This window comes from Capricornis sumatraensis, chromosome 5, assembly GCF_032405125.1.
Source record: "Capricornis sumatraensis isolate serow.1 chromosome 5, serow.2, whole genome shotgun sequence".
Lineage (NCBI taxonomy): Eukaryota > Metazoa > Chordata > Mammalia > Artiodactyla > Bovidae > Capricornis > Capricornis sumatraensis.
The window spans coordinates 35,673,435-35,696,575 of record NC_091073.1 but is presented as its reverse complement, the minus strand read 5'-3'; the positions used below and the strand labels follow the sequence as shown (position 1 = coordinate 35,696,575).

Here is a 23,141-nt window from a genome sequence, read left to right as displayed (position 1 = left end):
TGGCTCTAATAAGCCATTGTCTGTCAAAATCCCGTTCATTTGCTTTCTTGGTAATTTACTTTAACTGGTGAGTGGTTTCATTATTGCAGTGCATTTTGTTGGCGAGTGTTGGAAAATAAAACTGAAGTAGATTTTTCTAATTGCTCCTAAGTCACCCTATACTCATGATTTCTGGACTTCAGAGTTTTGTTTTGTTTTTTCTTTTTTTTATATATCTGAAAAAAGAAAAAGGCATTAAGCTTAGAATTTTTGGAAGCATTTAGACCATTTCCTTTCATATCAGAACTCTATAAATGGATCTATACCAAGCCAATTACCATTTCACCTTGGCATAACTTGGGGATGTTCTAGAAACCTTTGTGCTTTGTAGAAATAAAATGGAAAGTTTTAGTGCTTTATACACTTAAAGTGATGGAAAAAATTTTAATTTATGCATAAAAGAAAAATACATTCAAGTAAAATCAAATAAAAATAGACAGTTCTTTTCTTATGCCTTTAAGTTTAAAAAGTAGCAGATGATCGGGAAAAGTTCTGTATTAATTAACATCATGGCTAATTATAGACACAAATTTTAGAGCTATTCTTTAGATTTTTACAGCATATTAATATATTTTATTTCAAGTTACGTAGTCTTAAAACTGTAATATTTACCTTCCAGTTTTGATTGTTCTTAGCATATTGCTTTTATACTGCAAAAAGTAATTCTTGTAATTAAAAATCCACTACAAAATTTTGTATTATTTGTGGGAAGAGGGGGTATGCCCAAAAAGGTTAGCTGAGTATTTTTGTCATTGATGAGCCAAGAACTTGAGATTAGATTTAGTGATTTTATTTAATGGATAGAATTTCAAAGACAGGTTTTTTGTATATTAATACCTAGGTATTCATTAAGCTAGAAATAAATGAATGCATCTTTTTATTCAGAATGTGAGTCTGTGTGGCAACTATGAATGTGTTTAAGTGAAAGATATTTTTATACACAAAAGTGCTTTTCTACCTAGAGTCTTAAATTACCATTAATTAAGCAGTATATAATATAATATATAATTATAGTGTTTTAATATGGTTGCCAGTGGATTTGCTAGTCTTTCTAAATGGCCATTGTTGGCTAATAGTCTTCAGGGGATCATTTATATAGCCATTGTGCTTCTAAAAATATGTCTAAATACCAATGGGACAGCCTTTTTTTTGAAGCATGGCTATTAAAATGCACGTCTATTTGAAGTGTGTCTTTTTGATTAAATCACTCAATTACTTTCATATGCGGCAAAAAAAAAATACCAGTACTGAAAAGAATAAAGGAAAGCTCTTTTTATGTAGAAAATTTTCAGAACAAAATGGTAGTTATATAAAGATTTGAATTAGGAGTGTTGGGAATCTGTTCTATTCATAAGGAATTTTAGCTGTTCTTTTTGTTAGATTTTTAACTGGAGATGTTTCTATATAGCCTCATTGTTTTTACTTTAATTATTATTTCTATGGCAGGGAGATAATTAGGTAAATGCTGTTGAATATTAAATATGCTAGTAGCTTCAGGGAAAATAAACATTTCTGGGTCAAAGCCCTCAACAAAATATTATCTTGTATGAGCTGGTTAATGGAATTGAATGCCAAATGGTTTTGCCACCATCCAGCCAAACTCTCAGAGTCACTCAGTTCATCATCTAAGACTGTTTTGGAGTGGAATGGCTGCTTATGTCAAAGTTAATGGTGTTCTTTTTATTTTACTAATGCAGTTCTTTATTGCATGAAATACTGTATATATTATTTATAGGTATTTCCAGTATGGTGTTCTTTTTAATGTGACTTTTTCATGGAGTAAAACTTGACTAGAGAATATTTCCAACCCCATTAAATTAGCTAAGTGTAAGAACATTCCAAGGGGCTTCCTAGGTGGCTTGGTGTTAAAGAACCCGTCTGCCAATGCAGAAGACGCAAGAGATGCAGGTTTGATCCCTTGATCAGGAGGATACCCTGGAGGAGGAAATGGCAACTCATTCTAGTATTCTTGCCTGGACAGTTCCATGGACAGAAGAGCCTGGTGGGCTACAGTCCTTGGGATCACAAGGACACAGTCGAGCAACTGAGCACACACATAAGAACATTCCAAAGCATCTGAACCTGAGTGTCACACCAAAAACTTTATATGCTGACTTGTATGAGGTACTCAGTGACGTCACCCACTGGCTTCTGTGTATTATTTGCTCCGATCTGTAAGGGCCCATTGGAAAGCCTAAAGTAATTCTAGGCTTCTCTGAGGCCCTTACTGCCTGTATCTAATATTTAATGCAAAAAAGACAACTTCTAATCAGATCAGAGAAGCTGAGGATTCTCATCAACCATATTTAGTACAGAGAAATGTCCTAATTCGTGAACATTATTGTTCAGCAGCATCCCAGAGTGATAGTTGGCACGTTAGTTTCCCAGAGAACCTAGGGGTTCAGACGTCACACCATTGTTGGATCTTAACTTCATCTATTAAAAACCCTGTAATGAAAGAGACACAAACATTTCTAATGTACATTCCAAAGTTTTCAGTAGGAGGCCAGTGACTAACTTGCGCTGTGGGTTAACTAGCTTGGGGATAGACCTTAGAATAAAATTTCTTCTGCCTTTTTGTGCATAGATTGGAAACTTTTGTGAGCAAGGACCTAAGTAGAGAACTTATTAATATTCTGCTATGAACTTAGGCTGCATGAGTCCACTTGCATTTGGTTGTGCAGCCAGCCACAGTCCCGCAGCTTTCCTGTGCTGGCCTTAATATATGTCCAGCAAGGCCTCGGCACATCTGTTTGAGAACTTGCTTTTTCCACAGACAAATAGTAATAGTGACTCTTCACATACTGCATGTGATGCAATATGTGTAAGCTTAGGCTTATTTTACATTTTAGGTGGCGTTTTTCAAATTTTATTTTTCTTTTTAGTGAGGAATCCTGTTGCTTGGGCTTCTCTGGTGGCTCAGACAATAAAGAATCTGCCTGCAGCACAGGAGACCGGGTTCGATCCCTGGGTTGGGAAGATCCCCTGGAGAAGGGAATGGCAACCTTCTCCAGTATTCTTACCTGGAGAATTCCATGGACAGAGGAGCCTGGTGGGCGATAGTCCCTGGGATTGCATAAAGTCAGACACAACTGAGTGACTAACATTTTGACTTTTTCACTGTTTCTTATCTGAAAAAATAAATACCTTTGAAAAAAAAGTCCCTAATCCTCTTCATGAACACCTCTGATTCATTTTCATAAAGAGCTTCTAGAAAGCAAGAAGTTTTGGTAACCCAGTACCATTTGCAACCACTTTACTACTCTATGTAGATCAAGAGTATCTTGCTATTTTGTAGCATAAACAAACCATGGAAATAAGTTAACCCCTGCAGCTGATAGAGGGCTGTAGGTGTCGTTCACAGCCTCTTTTTATCAGAATTTTATATTCTTCAAAACAGTCTGTTTTGCACTGATAACTTTTAAAGGAGAGTTGCTGGTTATTTCTAAAAGTATGGAATTTTTCCAGTCTTCAAAATGGAGCTATAGAGTTCTGTTCTGGACAATTCTTTCTACTTTCACATTTGTAGTATGAAAGAGCATCAGTGCTATTAAGTACACAAGCTCACTATTCATAGAATTTAGTACTATTTCAGATAGCTAAAATTTTGGTATCCAGAATGTAAACAACATGAAAACTAAATAATAGAGTAAAATGAATTTTGAGATATGGAGAGTAAATAAAGACTACTATGGCAAAATGTCTGCTTTGCATTCTGAACATAAGTCTTTCTATCAATTTTGAAGTTTATTGGAGTTTGCCTGTTTAGCAGTTCCATATTATACATAAGCTGGACTTTGTAAAGAGCACTAAGCCAAAGAGGCAATAAAAATGGGACCTGTTTGTGTTGAAGAGGTAGAAAAGGAATTAGGAAGGAGTATGTCATCATCCTTTTTATCTGCTCTCCATTTTTAACTGGACTCAGCCCTGTCTCTCTTCACAGCAAGAAGAAAATCACTCTTCACTTTCCCAACTTCTTACAGATGCTTTCAAGAGATAAAAGTGAATGGCCTTGGAAATTGCCGTGGATCCTCTGGCTTTTATTATCCATTGTTCTTACCCTAGACTTAGGTAAATGGCTTTTGTGCTGTGCTTACTCGCTCAGTTGTGTCCAACTCTGCGACCCCATGAACTGTAGCCCACCAGGCTCCTCTCTCCATGAGGATTCTCCAGGCAAGAATACTGAAGTGGGATGCCATGCCCTCTCCGAAGGATCTTCCCAATCTAGGGTTCAAACCTAGGTCTTCTGCATTACAGGCAGATTCTTTACCATCTGAGCCTCCAGGGATTAGAACCTATGGGTGTCATTTCCTGTAGTTCTGGAGTGCATACTTCAGAAATCATATAAAATTTATTTTTTTAAAGCACATTTTTTTAATACATTGGTTTTCCATAACATCTGTACCCACAAATATAGATGAGGTTTTAGGAAAGGAAAAAACAGATGACAAAATTATATGTTTAGAGAGCCTTGTAATAGAAAAGAAATCTCACTGCTTGAGGCATTCTATATAAAGAGTTTTTAAAAGTAACTTTAATAAATGTATTTTGTGCTAAAATTCTCCTAACCTTACCCCTCCCACTGCCACCACCATTTATCATGTTTCTGCTGTGCACACTCTTCCAGAGCCTGGCCAAGCAGCTTTCCCCTCTTATCTCCGATTTGCTCACCTTGTGTTTGTTTTTCCTTTCTTTGCAGAGACTCTCCTTGATGACTTCCTTCTCACGTACACAGTCTTCATGACAACTGACGACTTGTGCCAGGCGCTGTTGAGGCAATATCCTTCATTAGCTTCAGGATGCTGTGTCGGCTTCCTCTCAGACAGATGTCTCACATTAGGAATTAACTGCCTTTCTTCATTTACTCAAGCCCTCAGTAGAGTGTGGCTGTGTTAAATATTAATGTCATGGTAGCCAAGGTGAAAGATGAAATGAGACAGAGTATGCAGGGGGGACCAGAGATGCAGAGCTGCTGTTTTCACATTCTGTGTCGTGGGTACATTGTGTGTTGATACTATGTTTTCTTCAGACCTGTGTCACAAGGCTTTAGAATCTCGAGATGAATTTGGCCTACTGGGTAAACCCCAGAGTCAAAAGGTTGAGTGGATTGGCAGTAACTGAACTTACAAGACAATCAGTCAGTTAGTGCCAGCCCACATGGGTGGGGAAGCATGCGTGTGATAGTGTTTTTCTGGGCAAGTGTCCTAGGGAAGACAAGGATTTCCCACTTGGGAGGTCTGACCCCCCCACTCCTACCCCCAATCAGCTGTCATCATTTCAGAGCTTTGTCAGGGCACGCTGTCTTAGGATGATGGATGTGATTAGAGGGTTAATGACCAGTTAAGGAGGCTTTAGAATTGCATACACTGACTAGAAGAGATGCAACAGATCAAAGGCCAGGAAGCCATGCCATGGAAACGCCCGCAGTTTCCCAATGAGTGTCTTGCCTTACAATGTTTAAGAAAGAGTTTTTTCTTTATCAGAAGTCAAGCCATGAAGGTCACAGGAAAAGACAAAAAGAGCATTTGCATAAGTAGAAATAATGCAAGATAAATCTTTATATTATGCCTTTCAAGAGAAAAACTAGAAGAAATGCATACTTTAACAAATTCTTTGTGTTTGCCTGAGTTTGTTTCACAGGTAGACATCAAAGAAATCAGATGTCCTTGATGTACTTTTTTTTTTTTTCTGAGTTAGTTTTCTGAATTAGTTGCTTTAATTTCATGCTGAAATAACAAGGATTTTAAGTATTTCCTGCCTGCCTCGCCCCCCCCGCCAGCTGTATCCATTCTAAAATATTCAGTGTTATCTATAACTTTCCTCCTCTATTTTTAAATTTTTTATTGAATTATATTTGATTTATAATATGTTAATTTCTGCTGTACGGTAAAGCGGTACCATTTATATATATATATATATATACACACACTGTGCAATATAATATAAATACTATTCTATGTGTATATATATATATAAATACTATTCAGTTCAGTCGCTCAGTCATGTTCGACTCTTTGCGACGTCATGGACTGCAGCACGCCAGGCTTCCCTGTCTATCTATCACCACCTCCCAGAGCCTACTCAAACTCCTGTCCGTCGCGTCGGTGATGCTATCCAACCATCTCATCCTCTGTTGTCCCCTTCTCCTCTCACCTTCAATCTTTCCCAGCATCAGGGTCTTTTCCAATGAGTCTGTTCTTCACATCAGATGGCCGAAGTACTAGAGTTTCAACTTCGTCATCAGTCCTTCCAATGAATATTCAGGACTGATTTCCTTTAGGATGGACTGGTTGGATCTCCTTGCAGTCCAAGGGACTCTCAAGAGTCTTCTCCAACATCACAGTTCAAAAGCATCAGTTCTTTGCTGTTCTGCTTTCTTTATAGTCTAATTCTCACATCCATACATGACAAATGGAAAAATCATAGCCTTGACTAGACAGACCTTTATTGGCAAAGTAATGTCTGCTTTTTAATAAGCTGTCTAGATTGGTCATAACTTTTCTTCCAAGAAGCAAGTGTCTTTTAATTTCACGTCTGCAGTCACTATCTGCAGTGATTTTGAAGATCAAAAAAATACAGTCTGTCACCGTTTCCACTGTTTCCCCATCTATTTGCCATGAAGTGATGGGGCTGGATGCCATGATCTTATATATAGTATTCCACTGTGTATAAATGCCACATCTTTTTATCCATTCCGTCCTTGATGTACTTTTGTGGGTCGGGGAGACAGTGGCTGAATTATGTTTTAAAATAGCTACAAAGGGGACCTCTCTGGTGATCCAATGGCTTAGACACTGCTTTCCCAATGCAGGGGGCCAGGTTCGATCCCTGGTCGGGGAACTAGTTCCTACATCCTGCTGTTAAGACCCAAATAAATAGTTCTTTTAAATGAGCAGATTATAAAAAATGTTACAAAGTCTGATACAGAATTATCCCTGTTTTGCTATTATATATTGGCATTAAAGAATATAGAATCCTGTCCAGTAACCCTAAAGCCTACCTGTCTTTGGTGTCATAGCATTTTCTATTTCTAGTTAATTTTTTAATGCGTCCTAGATACTCAGAAACGATCATTTGGGAGGCAAAAACACTAGGTTGTTTTGGGAAGTGCCAGGCTTCTGTCTTATTCCTAAGGTTTTAAGCATGTTGCCTTTGAGGTTGTTATTTTTATTTAATTTTAACAGCATAGTTAACACATTGTCATTGTATACAAATGGGGGAATGCTTGTAAGTATAATAAAAATAATTCATGTTCTCTGAAATCTCATTACTTTAAGAAGCCACTGTTAACTATCAGTATATATCTTTCCAGGCAATGACCATGTAAATAAACATAGTTAATAGAAATGGATGATCCTCACATACTCTTTTCTTACTTGCTTTCCTAATTAACAGTATATTGTGGATGCCCTGTGTCAGCAAATAGAGTGCTGGACCATCAGCCTTATGGCTACAAAAGAGTCCTTTAAATGGATATGCAGTAATTTATTTAACTGTTTTCAGTGGTTGAAGCCTTTAAGTTACACCTATTTAACATTTTTTTATCTCAGGGAAAATTAAATTAGCAGCCCTTTTTACTTACATTTGTACACTTATCCATTTCTTTTTTTTTTCCATGTAAATTCCTGGGGGTGGACAGTTGAATCACACCACAAATTATGCTCCAGAAATCTATGCTCATTTGGCACTACTTTAGAATGTAAATTTCTGAGGATCAAAGTGTACGTGGCCTACTTCTGATGTCATCTTGATGGAAACAGTGTCCACCTATGTAGTGAGGCCAGATCTCTTGAAGCCACCCTTGTGATTAATGGCCCATCTGGTATCTCTTCAAAGTGGCATTAACCCGCACTGCTTGTGGAACTGTGTGATACATTTGTCAGTTTGACCATCCAGTCCTTATCCTCATGGCCTGCCACCAAGTGTATGTAAATCACTTTTCTGGGTTCCCTTTTGCTTTTTCCAGTGCACACCTGTTACTTTCCCTACACATGTTCTTTTCTTCCTACGTATACAGATACTTGTAGATTTTTTTCAAAAACGTGCTTTAACATATTTTGTGAAAACAATAAATGGATCTCTTCATATTTTTACTTGCAACAATGCAGTATTCTTTCTTAACTATTTGCACCTATTCTGCTAAGAAGTATCAAGGCAAAGAAGAAAATTCAGATGTTCCTTGTCGGAAACGAAAGGTCTTGCATCTTGTTTCCCAGTGGATTGCTCTGTACAAAGACTGGTTACATGAAGATGAACATTCAAAAATGTTTTTAAAGGTAATGTAATGTTATGGGGAGGGAGGTGGGAGGGGGGTTCATGTTTGGGAACACATGTAAGAATTAAAGATTTTAAAATTAAAAAAAAAATAAAGTCATATTTCCATCTTAAAAAAATAAATAAATAAAAATAAAGGTAATGTAAAACTTCCAGTTATTCAGTTACCCTTTGATGCTGAATGACTGATTTTATTTTCAGTTGTGCGTTTCAGTAATCTCATTTGTATGTTACAGTCCTCTAACTTGTTTGTAATATTGAAGTTTTGACTTCTGAAGCCAAATATTATTTACATAGTTAGAAATTTTTAACTTTAAATAATTCTATGTGAATAAATGTAGAAGGCAAGTTTTAAAGTCACTCATTTAAGGTTATTTATTTTACATGTCATGAGAATTTTGATTGCAAATGAAATAATTAAGGGAGGTTAAATAAAACATACTTTAAAATTTGATACTGCCTAATATGTTGAGATGTATTATAGGTTTAAACTAACCAGTCCCATATCTACAATGGTGGGATAAAACATCATTTTTATCGTATAAGAACATATATATTGACAATGTATACATTATGAAACTTTTTCAGGACCTGGTGTATTTTGAGACATTTAAAACAATCATAACTTATAAAATTGATGCTAAACCTAGATTTACATTTTAAATTAGGTAAGCTGATACGTGTTTCTAATCATGAGTAGGCTGCAGTGTCTTTTCAACACAGATGATTCTCTGGAGACAGTTTGTAGACAGCTGGACTCTTTTAGCCACCAAAAGCATGTTAGCTGTGCAGGTCAATTCAGATAAGGGGTGCAGTGGAATCCGTGCGGGGAAGAGTTCTATTTCAGAAGAGGCAAGTGTCTAAACTGACTTTGTCTTCATGAAAGAAGTCATTTTGATTTCAAAATTAAAATATCTTTAGACATCCAGTTAAAAACTGGTTTAAACCAAGTCTCTGACTAAACTATTGTTATTTTCAAAACAACTGGTTAGTTTAATTCAACAGATTTCTTTTTCCTTCCCAAATGATTGCTGCTAAGTCACTTCAGTCATGTCCAACTCTGTGCGACCCCATAGATTGCAGCCCACGAGGCTCCCCCATCCCTGGGATTCTCCAGGCAACAACACTGGAGTGGGTTGCCATTTCCTTCTCCAATGCATGAAAATGAAAAGTGAAAGTGAAGTCACTCAGTCATGTTCGACTCTTAGCGACCCCATGGACTGCAGCCCCCCAGGCTCCTCCATCCATGGGATTTTTCCAGGCAAGAGTACTGGAGTGGGGTGCCATTGCCTTCTCTAACCCAAATGATTATGTGGCTTTTATTTCTAAAAATATATTGTAGAACAGGCCTGGGAATTTTGAGTAGCTCCTACCTACCCATAGCCCCTAAGAGTTTTGTGGCCTGGGAGAGCCACACAGTTGAGCAAGGGACTCTAAGGTGGAACCCCCACTCAGGAGCTCTTTGGTGCCTGGTTTAACGCCTTGCATTGTTCTGGATTCCACTTATCTCTCTGATCAGGTTACCCACTGTTTGAGTCTTAATCCTTACAAAATAGACACCAGACCAATTCACCTGCCATTTTCTGCCCCCCACCCCCACCCCACCCCAGACCATATACAGGAATGTGCTGGATGATGTCTATGAATACCCAATCCTTGAAAAAGAGCTGAAAGAATTTCAGAAGATACTTGGAATGCACCGTCGTCAGTAAGTATTTCATTTTCCTCATCACATATAGTAAGAGAAAGCAGCAACACGTATGACAGAATTGGAGGTGTCTCAGAAAGATCCTTTTGAACATTTCAGATCTGGGATTTATCTTGATTCATTAGGTTTCCTAGTAGTAAATATCTATTTTGTTTTTATGTCTCAAGATGAGTGAACACTAAATCAAGCTTATTGACTATTTTTTTAAAAATCCTGTTCAATATGATAGGAACCAGTTGAGCCATGATAGTCTGGGTGCATAAGAACAATTATTTAATGAATTATTATTTATTTTTATAAGTGTAAATATTTAACTTGTCATTTCAGAGTTCATAGCTATCTCTAATAGGATAGGAAAAAATGTTTTATAAACAAGTCCCAGCAAACCATGGCACATGTTTAAAGTTCATTTTATGGATTCCCTGAGGTTTCTTTATCAATTTAGAAAAATTGAAGGGAAGTACTTACTCTGACTTTTGTCATGTCCAGGTATCACTGAGGTGTCTATCATTAGTCTTTCAAATTGCTAATAGCTGATTTTACTCTGATTTACCACCAACTCTTCTTCATAATTTTGGTAAATGAAAACATTGAGTCATTATTCAGTTTTCAGATATACCTGCAAAGGTAATCTGAGGGGAAATATTGTTCTCTGATTTGCAATGTAGTTTCTACTTTTTAACCATAAAACACATCTGTTGTCAAGTTGTGACAAACTTATATTAAGATTTCAGCAGTCACAAATGGTGCTTCTCATAGAAAATGTTAATTCAAGCCTTTCACACTGTCAGAGACGTCAAGCCTGACTTGCATTTAGTAAAGGAAGATCCTGTGCAGTGAAGGCTGTATAAATAATTTTAGGGTGTAAACAAATCGTGTGTAAACCTTTGTCCCAGTCATGAAAATCACACATTTAGAAGTTCAGAAATGAGCTACAGGTTGTTAATAATGAATGTGATGAATTTTGGTGGTCTTCTTTTATCATCACATTCTACACTGTAAAAAATTTCTATCGCCTAAGACTAATATGAAAATATGAACAAGCAAATGAAGCAAAAATGAAAAAGAAAGAAACATTTACATCAAAGTAATACCCTACTTGGAAACAGATCAATGCTGTAAGGCAGGTCTTACAATTGGGAAAATTTAATTCTGGTTTAATACAAATTTAAATACATTAACTGCATTAATGTAATTTAATACATTCCACTTGAAAACTTACATAAAAATGGGAAGTAATAGATATAAGTAAGAACATGATCTAAGTCATGATTCCTGCCTCTTTGGTATGAGATAATGAAATATCTTCTAGATGCTGGAATACAATTTGAGCTGGGGACCTGCTGAAGGCCCCACAAGTCCTACCACACGTTGAAACATCCTGGAAAAGAGCAGCCTTAGCTAGCTTATTTAGCTGTCTGAAGAACAGTAATTTCACCTAAGATTTAGTGAAATGTGAATAAACTTAGAATTTCTGTGCACTGAGTAAATCCAGTTATTTCCCCAATGCTCACTTTCTGTGAGTAGAAAGCAAAGTATGCCTATTGAATAAACAGCTTCTTTTCTTCCTGGTTCACTTGAAATCCTAACATCAAGTGTGTTTTACATAGTAAATGAATGAATACTGTGCATTTTACCGTTTTGAAACGCGGAAGTCTCCGCACCGTGCCTGAAAAGTAGTGTCTGTTGACAGTGGCTACGTCTTCCTGGGTTTGAGACAAAGACTGACCTCTTGTTGTTTCCCTTTCAGCACTGTAGATGAATACTCACCGCAAAGGAAGGTGAGGCAGACCCTTCTCTCTGAAACTGGGTGATGTGAGTTAGGGACCTTGCCTTGCCCCTCTTGGCATTTCTTCATAATCAACATGAGTGCTGCCCCCGCCCAGGTGGGCTCAGGCAAGGAGCTGGGGGCTTCAGCTCGCCTCCCTGCTCCTGCCTCACTTAGCTTCCCCTGCGCTGGCTTGGATCCAGTTTCAGCCAGGTGCCCTTGACTTTATGACACTTCTGCATTTTTGGTGGTGTAGTTTGTAACCTTGGAGTTTTCCCAGTGTCCCCTGAATGACATAAACTTGATTGTTGATCGTTGATGCAAAAATAGAAAGTCATCTATGCAAGACGTTTTTGCCTACAAGAGTAAGAAAGTCTTGTAAGAAAAAAGGTTTGCACTCTTCAACCCAACCAAGAGAGAGAGATCATAGCCGGGATAAATGTGTTTCCTGTTCAGCATCAGGGGGAAATGCAAAATAACATGTCAGGCACAAGTTTTGTAGGAGCCGATATGTCAGGTGATGGATAATCATAATGAATTATGTACCTGTTTCCCCTAAGCAAGTCACTGCTCTACAGCAGAAGTATGACACTATGTCGGAGTGGCCTTATCCAAATGTAAGGTTGAGGTTGGGGTGGGGAAACCATATCTTTCTCAGGAGAAGCAGCTGTGGACTTTTGTAGTGGCCAGAGGTTAAAAATCACACCTGTATTCTCCAGCATGTTGTAAAGAATCAATTTTGGGCTTTGTCCCTGCCACTGACCTTAGCCAAGGTCTATCCTGTTGCTCAGACTCTTCACCTCCACTTGTATTAATTGAGGCAACTCCCAGTTTATTCCTCTAAGATTAGACGGATGGATTTCATATTCAAAAAAATTGGCACACTCTTTTGGAACATGTTGCAAACAGCTGTGGTTTTCCAAAGGGCAGCAATACATTTGTTCATTGTTCTTGTTCTCCCTTCTTGCAGAATAAAGCCCTTTTCCACCAATTCAGTCTGAAGGAGAACTGGCTGCAGCACAGAGGAACTGTGACAGAAAGTGAGGAAAGTGAGTATGATTTGAACAGGGGTTGGGGGCAGGTGGAGGACTTTAACACAACAACGCAACTTTAACACCTCCGCCTGCCGGTAGCTGTTTCCAGCTGCCACACCCCCCCCACCACAAGCACATTAGCATCCACAAGGAAAGTTTTTCTTCTCTTGCCGTGGTACAGTTTCATCACTGAATACTGTCCCCGGAGCCAGGACACCTTTGCTTCGGGAAGTAAGGGAAGGAGACTACGCAGAGTCCACTGCGTTCTTGGGGAGCGGTGCAGAGGACTGGAAAGGCACCCTTAGCTGCCTTCTCCCCTGTTGTCGGTCTGTTGGCCGTGACTCACTGGAAAGTCCGCTGAAAGCACTGTTCAGGGCTTGGACTGAGTCAGTCCTGGAGATTTAGAGGAGAAAATCTTGCCAGGAATAATGAAAGGAAGGATGTGAAACCCCTCCTAGGCAAGGCCATGCCGGGCAGTGCCACACATGCAGGGTGTCCTCAGTGTTCATGCCAAAAGGGCTCGTGACATCCCACCCCCTGCCCCCCGCCCCCGCCATGCGAAGAGGGCCCCTAGGTCAGGGCAGGGGAAGCACCTTTGCAGCACACTGACGGTGCTGACGTGCTTCTCTGCTTTACTGCTGTATAGCAGAACAGGAAATGGTTTCCTCCTGTTAGGGTAAAGGTTGAGTCAAGTGCAGAGCTGGGAAATAGCCATTCAGATGCTCATGCTATTAGGACTGGAGACTTTAAAACTCACCTGCCCCAACAGTGCCAAAATTCTAAGTATAGATATTGAATATTTGCTCAACTTCTTGAACCCTTGAGCACCCAAATGTCACAGATTCCTCTTCCGTTCCATCCTTTGTGTATAACAAGCTGCTCATGAGGGCGCTTGTTGGGTCACATCATCTGTACCAAGTGGAGGCACAGAAAACCTCACCTCCTCCTCTCTCAGTTGCTAAGCTTCCTTTCCCATTTGTCTTACAATTAGCTGTTGAATTTTCCATGCCGAGTTTCAGAGGGTTATTTCAAGGTGCCTCAGACTGTTTTTGTTCATCATTTTTCTAAGCCCAATGTAAAGTTTCCTCACATTTAGCATTTTGTAGACTGCATCTTTGCCTTGCTTCAAAACTCCATCTTTCTATGGAAGGAAAAAAGCCTTTTTCCTCTCTCACAAGTCTGTTGACAACACATAAAACAGCTGTTTGTTGGATTCTAGAGTTTTAATGACACACCCTACCAAACCTGAAACAAAATATTGTCAGTGCCTCTGTCAAAGTGTGTTTGCTTTGAGGTTTATACAAGTAAACCCATAGTTTGTCTTTTGCTTCATTGGCATTTATTTTTGTGGTGCCATTTAAATTGCATAGGAAACTTCTGTAGGAGCTACACTCTACTTCTTTTCTTCAATCTAGAAAAGAAGAATAGTTAAGTATATTATTGTCCTGTCTTTTCTAAAGAAGCTAGTGTTTTATACATTCACAATGGCTCACATAAGAGGCAAATAACATGTCAGTTATTTCCATCGCTATAAAGGCAGCTTCTGCTGTCAAATCATAAAGGAATATTTTTCCTGGGCCTGTTCACCATGATAGTGATAATGCCCTTGTAATAATGAGTAGTACCACAGACAAGAAAAAGGAAATTAAAAAGGCTGGAAATGTGACCTCCATTTGAAAATTAAGCTCACTACCACCTTGATATAGGCAGGGGGCGGAGATTCTTTCTTAAAAGATCAAGAAGGCTTGAAGCCAAAAACCATAGCAAGCGACAGATTTTTTAGATAAAGCTTCAGTTCAGTTCAGTTCAGTTGCTCAGTCATGTCCCATCTGCAACCCCATGGACTGCAGCACGCCAGCTTATGTGAATTCAAATAACAAAGCGTGGTGGTCTTTACTGAGCCACTGGCTGTTGAGAGAAGTGTAAAGTGAAAATGTCTGAGTTAGACATTTTTGTAGGCTGCTTTGGGAGATCTCGGTAACCCTCATGGAAGGGTCTGTGAAGTCCAGTCCGTGTTGCACAGACTGCACTGTGTTGTGGGTGGGCTGCCTGCTACCAGGAACATACAACGAGCTTTGGCGTGACACTGGTCTCTCATTACGCTCTGGGACGCCCAAGGACTACTGCGGCTTGCCCACCTGCTTTATAATGCCTCCATCTCATGTGTGTGTAAGCACAGGGCTCCGTTCTCATGCCCTCGGGCGCCCATGTGCACGTGTAAATCTAGCTGTGTCTGTCCTGTACTAAAGAGCATAGTGTGGTGGGTGCCTTGATTTGGAAAGGTCTGTACCTTGTGGCCACAGTTCTCTGTTTACTCACAATTCTTTCACCTCATGTAGTTTTTTGCCACGTGTACATAACGGAGCACTCCTATGTCAGCGTGAAGGCCACTGTTTCCAGTACAGCCCAAGAGATCCTGAGGGTTGTAGCAGAAAAAATCCAACATGCAGAAGAGGATCTGGCTCTGGTAGCCGTCACTTTCTCTGGGGGTAAGTTATATTCTGTCTTTGAATGTTTAATCATTCACTGGCTTGCCTCCAAAGGGAGAGAGTTGACATTTTATGGAACAAACGTGCAGTGCGTCCCTTCTGGGTCCGCAGCTGGTTGATCACCCTAACAATGAGAAGCTGCCTACCAGAGGTGTTTCCATGACAACAGTTGGGTACCATTGGATACTGAATTTCCTCCCCAAGAACCAAACAGAGAGGCATGCCAGTGTTTTGAAATGTATTATAAAGCTTTACATAGTTTGTACTCTAGATAAGCCTTCTGTTTTCATGTTTAAATTAACTTGGGAAATTGCTAAAGGATGAAATTACTTTCGGAAGCAAAAAGAAAAGACAGCCTTGAACTAGTCATTTTACCGGCTGACAAGTTAATACTTAAAGACTCCCTATTGAAGGAAACAAACACTGTACATTAAGCCGAAAGCGCACGGGCAGTGTTCTTTCACGTAGACATGGGGAGTGAGCTCTGGTTATAGTCTTCTGTTGGGCCTTATTTATCCTCTGAGAATGGTTTATTGTGTGTTTTGAATAAGATCACACAGATTACAAGCTGACCCTATTGATCTTGTGACCTGAACAGAAACCCTACGCTTCCACTGGAGCCTGTCAGTTCTCTGTGTCACTGGCCTCCCATTTTTGCCTTACGATCTTTATTTAATATCTCATTAACCCTAAAAAAAAACACAAAGAAAGTGACTGAGGCTCAGTAGTTGAAAAATGGGAGGACAGTGTAAACTAATCAACCAGAGATGATGTGTGGGGGGAGGGGGAGCAGATAAAGGGCATTTCTGTTTACCTTTTGTTATCACTCTAGAGTCAGGAGAAGATCAGAATGTACTTGATGTTAAAGCATTATATGAGGGAACATGGTCTCTTCCGCTTTGTTACTCAGAGGCAGATAAAATGGCCCTACAAGCTAATCGTTTACATAGTCAAACAAATACAGCCCATCTCCCCAGTCCCAGTGCTTCTTTCCTTCCTCTCCCTGGGCGTCAGGCCTCCTAGCAAAACACTCTCTACAGGAAAAGAGCAAATGTTTCAGAAACATATGGACTTACATGAATTTTAAGGGAGTTCAGAGAGTAGTTGAATGTCTGATAAAATACGATATTTGTATATTAATTTTAAGTGACCAAAAAGATTAAATGATTCCAGACAATAGTAAGCTTCATTAAATGAGCATTTACCTCTCAAGGCAGTACTGTTACAGAAAGTAATTATTGGGTCCCCATGCAGACAAAAGGTGCTGGAGAAAGAAGGACCCTGAGAGGGCCTGGTGGCACAGTGGAGGCCCACCCCCTTTGGCAGCTGACCCAGTGTCGGCCCAGGGCCACACATGCATCTGGGAATTAATGAATGGCTCATTTTACCCACTATCTGTGATGGCTGTGAAATACCATTTTTACACTTTATTAAATTAGATTCATCTGCAGTTCTGATGTGCATATACTCATAGCTAATCATCACTAGCAATATGAGCTTATCTCTTGAATTACCTCACAGGTTTGGAAATATGCCATCATTTTTCATCAATTAGTAGTTTTGTCTGTTAAGAACCTTTCTGCCTGCAGTTTCATATCCCCCAAACAATAATGTTCTTATGAAGGAAAAAAAAAAGCCCACAGAACCTAATGTATTCCTTGCTCTAGTTACATAATTTTTAATAAATAATGTTTTCAATCTTGTGTCAAAATGAAATGACAATGAGATCTACTGTTATTTTCTCATTCTCAAAAGAAAATACATGTTGGCCATGTTGATGGTTTCTCTGAAAGGACTAATACTGTTGTTCCCATAGCTTTCAGTAGGCTTCCAGCTGTTTTGGGCCCAGGGGAAGTATATGTATGTAGTAACAGAAACCTACCAGTTACTCAGAGCTTAAAATTCTATCACTTGTCATTGTTTATGGCATAGTGACAAACTTGACAGTAAGAAAAATAATTCTTAGCAAATGGAAAAATGGCTGTCAGAAAACCATGCCATTTTATTTCATAGCAAATGCAGAATGGCTCCTATAAATTCATATCTAAGGTATTTATGAATATACAGAGGGTTGCAAGAAGCTGTAGCTTAAACAAGGAGGGAAGATAGAGAAGAATGTCAGAGCCCAGCCATGTGGGACCATTTACAGCAGATGTCAACAGCCTGACATGACAGAACTACTGATCTTTGCAGTGCTGGGCGGTAAAGAATGTATTTGAGTATCATTTTTGTCCTCCATATCAAGCGGAAATGTTCAAAACAAAATCTGGCATTTGAACTGATTATGTTATCTAGAAAAAGAGATGTGATGTATTGGTTTTCCAGCCATGCTGGATAAATAAAGGGCTGCCTTAGGGGACACTGATTGTGTTACAGTGGAATAAACTTGAATATCACTTTGGTCAGTTCCCCTCTGTGTTTTGCAGGTGAGAGGAAGACATTTTTCTTTGAGAAGCATATTGTGTTATGAGTCCAGCTATGGTAGAAAAATGGCCAAAGGGTAGGAACAATAGGTAAATAAAATAGAAGAAAGAATAGATGAAAGATATTCACTTTACTAGTTGCCAAGAAATATAAAATATACCAATAATCTATTTTTGATTTTAGCAAATCAATAAACTTATTCAAAGTAATGATGAGTATTGGTAGACATAAGAATTGGAAAGCAGTTTGCAGCTTGTATCAAAACCTTTACAGATGTTCATTCCCTTTGACCTAGTAATTCTACTGCTGAGAATCTGTCTTAAGAAAAATCATCTATAAGGAGCCAAAGATTTATGCAGAAGGATGTTGGCTTCAGCAATATATATTATGGCTGCTGTAATAATAGATCCCATTTATCAAATCCCTGTTATATGTCAGGCCCCTTGCTGGTATTTAGCACATATCTTGCTGTCTAATTTATATGACAAAAAAAATTGAAAACCATTAAATGTTCAACAATAGAGGAAAGATTAAATGATGGTATAATAGACTGTTATATAACCAATTACACATGGCATATATAAATAATTTTGACAAGAGGATAAGTACTTACAATAAAATCAGAATATAAAACCACATAAGGAATTATTACAAATATATATGTATCTATGATTATTAATGTATACATATGAATAGCTGTGACTATATGTACATGTGTGCACATATGTATTTGTGTAAATATGAGGACAGAGATATACCCAGCTGTTACCAGTATTATTGTTGTATGGTTACTTTCTTTTTTTTCTGTTTTTTTTTTTTTTTTTTTTTGCCCTGCCTCATGGCATGTGTGATCTTAGTTCCCCAACCAGGGGTTGAATCCCTGTAATGCCCCCTGCAGTGGAAGCACAGAGTCTCAACCACTAGGCCATCAGGGAAGTCTTCATATGGTTACTTTAGAGATATGAAGTGAAGAGTGAGTTTTACCTTCTTCCCCAAGCTGTTCTGTGTAAAAAATGACTAAATATAAGAATGAATCCTAAGAGGGCACCTCTTCGTGGATAATGAGCTTTGATTATCTGGTGTCATTGTATAGCATATGCAGAACTGAATCACATCTACTTCACGTCCCATTTACTTTTAAGTATTTTTCTTTGGCAGATTTCGCTCTTTAGCAGTACTGTGAACGCATACTAGCTCTTCTTGTGTTTTTAATTATTCTTTTCTGTAAATAAAGAAAAGCATGAGCTTCAGCCAAACAACTTGGCCATCTCCAAATCCCTTGATGCCTCTGGTCGGATATATGTCTACCGGAAAGACCTGGCTGACACTTTGGTGAGTTACCTTTAGCCTTGTGCTTGAAGCACATGGGCACAAATGTCAGGCTGAGAACATGTATTTGTGTGTTTTAAAATGAACGTTAGAAAAATACATCAACCTGTTTCCTTCTGTAGCCAACAGTACACTTGTCAAACAGCAGTACGTTTGCTAATCAAAGGCAAGCCTGTCTTTAGGAACTGAAAACCCTTCACACTGTTTCTCTCTAAGCCTCTCTGGAACAAGGGATTTGAGAGATGGGACACTTTCTCCAACAGAACCTTAATTCCATTTCTTCTCCTGGTGGATATATGGAGGTCAGGCTGAGGAATCCATCCTGTGTTCATTTAAAGGGAAAGAGGTTCTGTTCTTCTGTCCCCTGGGTGCCCTTTGAGCGTGCCATTCCCTTGAAGAGAAGGTACGTGGTCAGCATTCCCTGTGTAAACGGGCAACATCAGATGCCACTAAAGAGTAAGCATACGAAGAAATGGAGAAACCCCCACTGTATGTTATTTTCAGTTTTAAGTTTTAGAACCTTTATACTTAACTAGATGATTTGTTGTTGTTGTTCCTAAAAACCTCAGTCTTGTGGTCGCTTTCTGGATGGTAGAATCAGGCCTCAGAGCCATCACCCAAAGAAAGTGGGCTCTACCAGATCATGATCATATCATCCCGAGTCAGGGTCCTGGTCTGTGCCATGCAGTCATCACAGGAATGGGTCTTTCTAGCTAGGCTCCTTTTATGCATATAATGGACGAGTCTGTATACCATGTAGGTTAACCAACACTGCTTATAATAAAAATATCTCATGTAAAATTATCTACAAGATCTCAAATTGCCATAATAACATTAGTCACCCCCGCCTCTTAAAGGAGGAGGCGCTAACATGCAGGTTACTGTTTCTGGTGATGGAGGCGCTAGTCATCTTCCATTGTCCCGCCCTTCCACCCCCAGCCACACACAGATGTTTCCTGTGACTCCCTCACATGTGAGTTCCCATAGCTCTGCTGCCGCAGTCCAGGGCTCAGAATAACAGAGGACAGGCCTGGGGCAGGTCTTGTGGGATAAATAGGTGCTGTGAGTTGAGCCAGATGCCACCCTGCATGTGAATGCTTCCCCCACCTAAAATTTCCCCATTGGAATCGTAGTTCTGGTAATTTCAGCGCCGAAAGATCTCCGTTGAAACAGAGCATTGTAAGGGAAGGCTAGCAGGGGAAACCACTCATATCCCCTGTGCTTGGGCATGGGTCAGTCTTCTTGGAAAGCAGGAATCGTAGCCCTGAATGATTGGAATAGAGAAATAGAAAGTGTTTCCTGGAGAGGGTGGTGGACTACCTTGAAATAACCAGACAGCAGGGCCAGGGTAAGGGCACATTTAGGGAGAAAGCAGGAGGGATAAAAAGCCAAGTGACAATGTCCTTACAGCTCCCAATTCTTAAGCAGAGATCTGTGTTTCTTCCCACCTTGTGGCTCTGTGAATGTCTGCAGTGTAGCCTGACATCTGCGTGGTCCCCATCTAGGCAGACAGGGCCCTGAGAAACCTGGGCTTTCCCCACCTCAGCACCTCAGTGTCTGCCCGTACATCATTCGTCCCGCCCCTGCTGAGCCCCATCCTGTGCCCATGCTGGAGGTACAGGGCCAGTTTGTACCTAGACCTACTCTGAAGGGACTCGAGTCTGTGGAATGGCTTGTGGAGGTCTTTTGTCATGGTTTCAATTAGGAAACCTTTTCATAAATATAAAAATTCAAAAATGCTAAAAATTTATTTTGCAGTTCAAAAAAATAAAGACTAATATTTGGATTCTGAAATATTCCCTTTACTCTTCCATGGCGTTTATTTTTGAAAAGTCCTCTTTTTTTATTTTTCCTCCAAGACATTAACTGTTTTAACATCATTAACGGTTCAAGTCAAATGAGAAAATCTATTACCTTAATTAAAAAATGTCATGTTTTGAAAAGATGCCAAATAATTTTAAATAAATTTAACAGTGATGGCAGATTTAAAATTGTGGTGGCATTTAATAATTTTATGTCAGATTTTAAAGAAATATTGTTATTACCAAACTCTTCATACCCATTTGTCTAGGGAAAGCAATTGATAATTTAAAATAATGATACACCATGGGGTATAAATGAATTAACTTTTATTTTTTATTTCCTGTTTAAATTTTTTTTTTTTTTTTGCTTTCCATGGGTATTTTAGTAAAATTTGTAAATGCATGTCTGGGATGAGACTCATTAAACATATTTCCTGTAAAAGCCGTGTCTGTCTTTATTGAAGTGCACTGTGACATTTCTTTTGTTTGTTTTTATCCTAACCCTGCTGGCACATTAATTCTTACCAGAAACCAAAGTGACTTCAGGGCTTTTCCTTTCATTATGCTGTCTGCTGGGGCAGTGTTTTATAATCAGATTTGTGCGTGGGTGCGTGTGTGTGTGTGTGTGTGTGCACGCTTGTGCATGCTTGCCTGTGGGGAGGGAGAGACAACTCAGTGAAGTATCATTGATCACATTCTGCAGCTTCTGAGGCTGTTTCCTGAATTGGCTGTAACTCACTGAAGGTGAACAGACCAGGGAAACTATTAAGTGCACTCAGACAAGATTATTTTTCTAATGTGGGCCTCTAGTGCCTTTCTGTGGCCAGCCAATTCAGTGCCAAACATCTGGGAATTTACTGAGGATTCTTTTGCTTCTGTCTGTCACTTTAGAATCCATTTGCAGAAAATGAGGAATCACAGCAAAGGTCGATCAGGATTTTGGGAATGAACACTTGGGATCTTGCTCTGGAATTAATGAATTTTGATTGGAGCCTTTTCAATTCAATTCACGAGGTAAGTAAAGGGGAAATGATCAAATAAATGCTAGTGCCATTTTAACTAGGAATTCTTCTTGAAGAGTATTCATGTGTGATTAGGTTTTAAGATGATCCATTTTCTGGTTGATATAGTTATGCTTTGGGATACCATGGCCCACAAAGATACTTGGGGACTTTAAATATATTGAAAGACTGATCCAAACCTAGGAAAATTAGAATACATGATCATGCTTTATTTGCACCTAATACAATCAGATATTTGTGTAATGTATAAATATGCTATATTTTTAATGTTTGAAAACATGTATTCATATATGTGTGTGTGTGTGTGTGTGTGTGTGTGTGTGTGTATGAAGGTTGAATGGGATTGAAGAGGTGTTTTATGTTTGATACCTTTGATACTGACGTTTTAATTTTTCCATGGCTTTACAGTACTTATATAAAAATCACATTTATATCTGTTCCTACATGCACACACAGACTTTCCTAAGAACATTCTATACATTTAGACTATGCTGCAGGACTTCAAGCACTCTCTTGGACATTTTGAGATATATTTCAAATTTTTATGTCCATCAGTCTCTCCCTTGAGGACAGCTTAAGCGTGTATAAAACATGGGATGAGGGGCAGAGTGCTACTGACAATTGATAAATAAATGTAGCCAGTGGAAAGGCACACGGGAATCAGTAGATGAAAAATGAGGTACACTGTGTTGCATTTGCTTTGCGGGGAAGTGAAATGTTTCATTACAAAAAGGCCTTTCCTGCTGAAGAAGGAACTCATGCCTGATCAAGGGACCCCCAAGGTTCTCTTTCATTTTGGAACATCTTTTAAACGTCCCCATATTTTCTCGCGGAAAACATTCCAGTATAACGATCTAAATTTGAGCAAGTAGTGAACTCATTCAAGCTAAATGACTTGTGACTTTGGAAGTGTTGGTAGAGTGGGATGTATCCCTGCTTATGTGCTTATGCAGTGGGAGGATGTGAATTTCTCGTGTAAAACACACACACACACACATACACAGCTTTCTGGTTAGAAACAGATCTCTTCCATTGCTTACATATGATCAGTCTAGTCACTAGTTAGTGTCAGTTTTGTACCTTATTCTAATCTTACTCTCTTTCTATGATTTGACAGGGTCTTATTTCAGTGGTTCTCAAAGAGTGGGTACCCAGACCAGCATCATCAGTATACCCAGGAATTTAGTAGAAATGCAGATTTTTGGCCAGATCACAGACCTGCTGACTCAGAAAATGTGAGGGGGTGGGGCAC

General features: G+C 39.1%; 1 protein-coding gene across 1 annotated transcript in view; it reads left to right on the top strand.

Annotated features, from left to right (window-relative positions):
- RAPGEF5 (Rap guanine nucleotide exchange factor 5) overlaps nucleotides 1-23,141 on the top strand; it is a 234,171-nt gene that overhangs the window by 182,013 nt on the left and 29,017 nt on the right. The window contains exons 12-19 of the mRNA XM_068972629.1: nucleotides 4,739-4,817; nucleotides 8,171-8,315; nucleotides 9,924-10,021; nucleotides 11,772-11,802; nucleotides 12,760-12,838; nucleotides 15,163-15,312; nucleotides 18,971-19,068; nucleotides 21,759-21,881. Of these exons, the coding sequence (XP_068828730.1) occupies nucleotides 4,739-4,817; nucleotides 8,171-8,315; nucleotides 9,924-10,021; nucleotides 11,772-11,802; nucleotides 12,760-12,838; nucleotides 15,163-15,312; nucleotides 18,971-19,068; nucleotides 21,759-21,881 (803 nt within the window). The remainder of the gene's footprint in view (nucleotides 1-4,738; nucleotides 4,818-8,170; nucleotides 8,316-9,923; nucleotides 10,022-11,771; nucleotides 11,803-12,759; nucleotides 12,839-15,162; nucleotides 15,313-18,970; nucleotides 19,069-21,758; nucleotides 21,882-23,141) is intronic.